Below are 1,739 nucleotides of genomic sequence, written 5' to 3'. Positions count from 1 at the left end.
GAATGGAATGGTGAAATTAAGCCATGAATGTAGCAAGACACCCAGTTCTCTAGCACTCACGAGAAAATCACGCAGCATGCGTGGATAGTCATTCACGTGGAAGTTGAGAAACACAGGCAATGGAAGATTTGTTGAACTTCAGTGCACAGGGCATCAATTGATTAACAAATAGAAGAAGACATGCAGTTCATGATAGCACAGCAGTTCATATGGGCCAACACACATTTTTTCCACCTCGCTCCACCAAAAATCACGCAGAATTAATGAGCGCTCAGCCGAAGCTCATAGATTGCTGTTAACTTGCACTTGCATCATGTTCAACTGAAGTATACATCCTCTGCTTCCTCAAAATGATTAACCTATCATCCTTCGCTGATTGTTTTGGCCCGTTCAAAATTCTCCAGCATACCAAGATTGTGTAGAGGCGCAAAGACATCCTATGGCATCCGGCTAGCATTCTACAGGAAGACGTTTTACAGGAAAATACAGCAGAGTCTTCCAGAGCAGAGAAGCCTGAGTTTTTCTTCATCAAGTTTGGAGCTTGAAGAAAGGTGAAAATAGCTGAGGTGGATCATGCTATTGATTTTATTGTTCGTTTACTTTCACGTGATATTGCAGAGGGTATGAAAGTCGTGGAATTGCTTTTAGAGCTTTCAAAGGATATGGCTGTGTGTGAACAGAGTGGCAAGGTACAAGGTTGTATCCTCCTCCTTGTAACAATGTCAAATAGTGACAATCCTAAAGCTGCTAAGGATGCAAACGAAGTTCTGGAGAATCTCCCATACAGTGAGCATAATGTAGTGCAAATGGCACAGGCGAACTATTTCAAACCTTTGATACAGAACCTGAGAGAAGGGTCTGACGCAATGAAAATTGTTATGGCAAGTAAGTTGTCAGAGATAGGTTTAACAGATCAAAACAACGCTGCATTGCTCAAAGAGGGAGTTGTATTTCCACTTCTTGAAATGATTTAAAATGCTAATTTGAAGTCAAAATTAGCAGGCATTGGGGCACTTCAGAATCTTTCAATTTTACCTGAGAATGCTTTACAAATGATCAAAGATGGGGTGGTCCGACCCATCTTGGACCTTCTATGCACACCACTGTCAACTGTATTGGCTTTGAGAGAAAAAGCTGCTAATACCTATGCAAACCTTGCTATGTCTACAGCATTGCCCCAAAGAACAAATGACACAACAGCTGCATTATTGGAATCTGATGAGATCATATACCAGCTATTATCTTTAATAAATTTGACACCACCTTCAATACCTGGAAGCATTGTTCGAGCATTCCATGCCATTTGTTGTGTACCAGCGGCTGTTGAGGCAAGGACAAATTTAAGAGAGGGAGGATCAATTCAAGTATTGCTTCCCTTTTTGTGAAGCTACATACTCTGAAATGCGAGCTTATGCTGTGAAACTGTTGTTTATCTTGTCTCAAGATGGAGATAAAAGAAAATTAGCAGAACATCTTGGAGAAAAATATATGAAATGTTTAGCAAAACTTATTTCAACATCTTCAAATGAAGAAGAGAAAGCTACTGCAGTCGGAAAGTATTGTCATGTTAGGAACAGAAATTTGAATTAAAGTTAACTAATGGAAAAACAGTGATTTTGCATGAAGTGAATCTTCCATGAAACAAACTGGAAAGTTCTGGTGTTGTTCTGGTTAGATTTGTTTATTTCAATACTTCCCAAGGGGTTCAAAAGGTCTTTTGCAATAGCCATATTATTCCA

The 1,739-nt window shown here is 39.6% G+C and overlaps 1 protein-coding gene across 1 annotated transcript; it reads left to right on the top strand.

Annotated features, from left to right (window-relative positions):
- The first annotated feature begins 719 nt into the window (after positions 1-719).
- LOC149197694 (vacuolar protein 8-like) lies at positions 720-1,385 on the top strand. The gene is made up of 2 exons (XM_089408770.1): positions 720-885; positions 1,003-1,385. The coding sequence occupies exons 1-2, from the start codon at positions 720-722 to the stop codon at positions 1,383-1,385; spliced, it is 549 nt and encodes a 182-aa protein (XP_089264896.1).
- Positions 1,386-1,739: the final 354 nt, after the last annotated feature.

Source organism: Pinus tabuliformis, chromosome 2_2 (assembly GCF_031772625.1).
Source record: "Pinus tabuliformis cultivar Carrire ecotype Pingquan chromosome 2_2, CPIR1, whole genome shotgun sequence".
Taxonomy (NCBI): Eukaryota; Viridiplantae; Streptophyta; class Pinopsida; order Pinales; family Pinaceae; genus Pinus; species Pinus tabuliformis.
The sequence above is the reverse complement of the archived record's forward strand: the minus strand, read 5'-3'. Positions and strand labels throughout refer to the sequence as shown.

Excerpts from the sequence above, each read along its gene's own strand:
- LOC149197694 (XM_089408770.1), top strand. The coding sequence starts at position 720 with ATGTCAAATAGTGACAATCCTAAAGCTGCTAAGGATGCAAACGAAGTT. Across the intron at positions 886-1,002 it reads AATGAAAATTGTTATGGCAA|GCATTGGGGCACTTCAGAAT; the intron begins GTAAGTTGTCAG and ends CAAAATTAGCAG.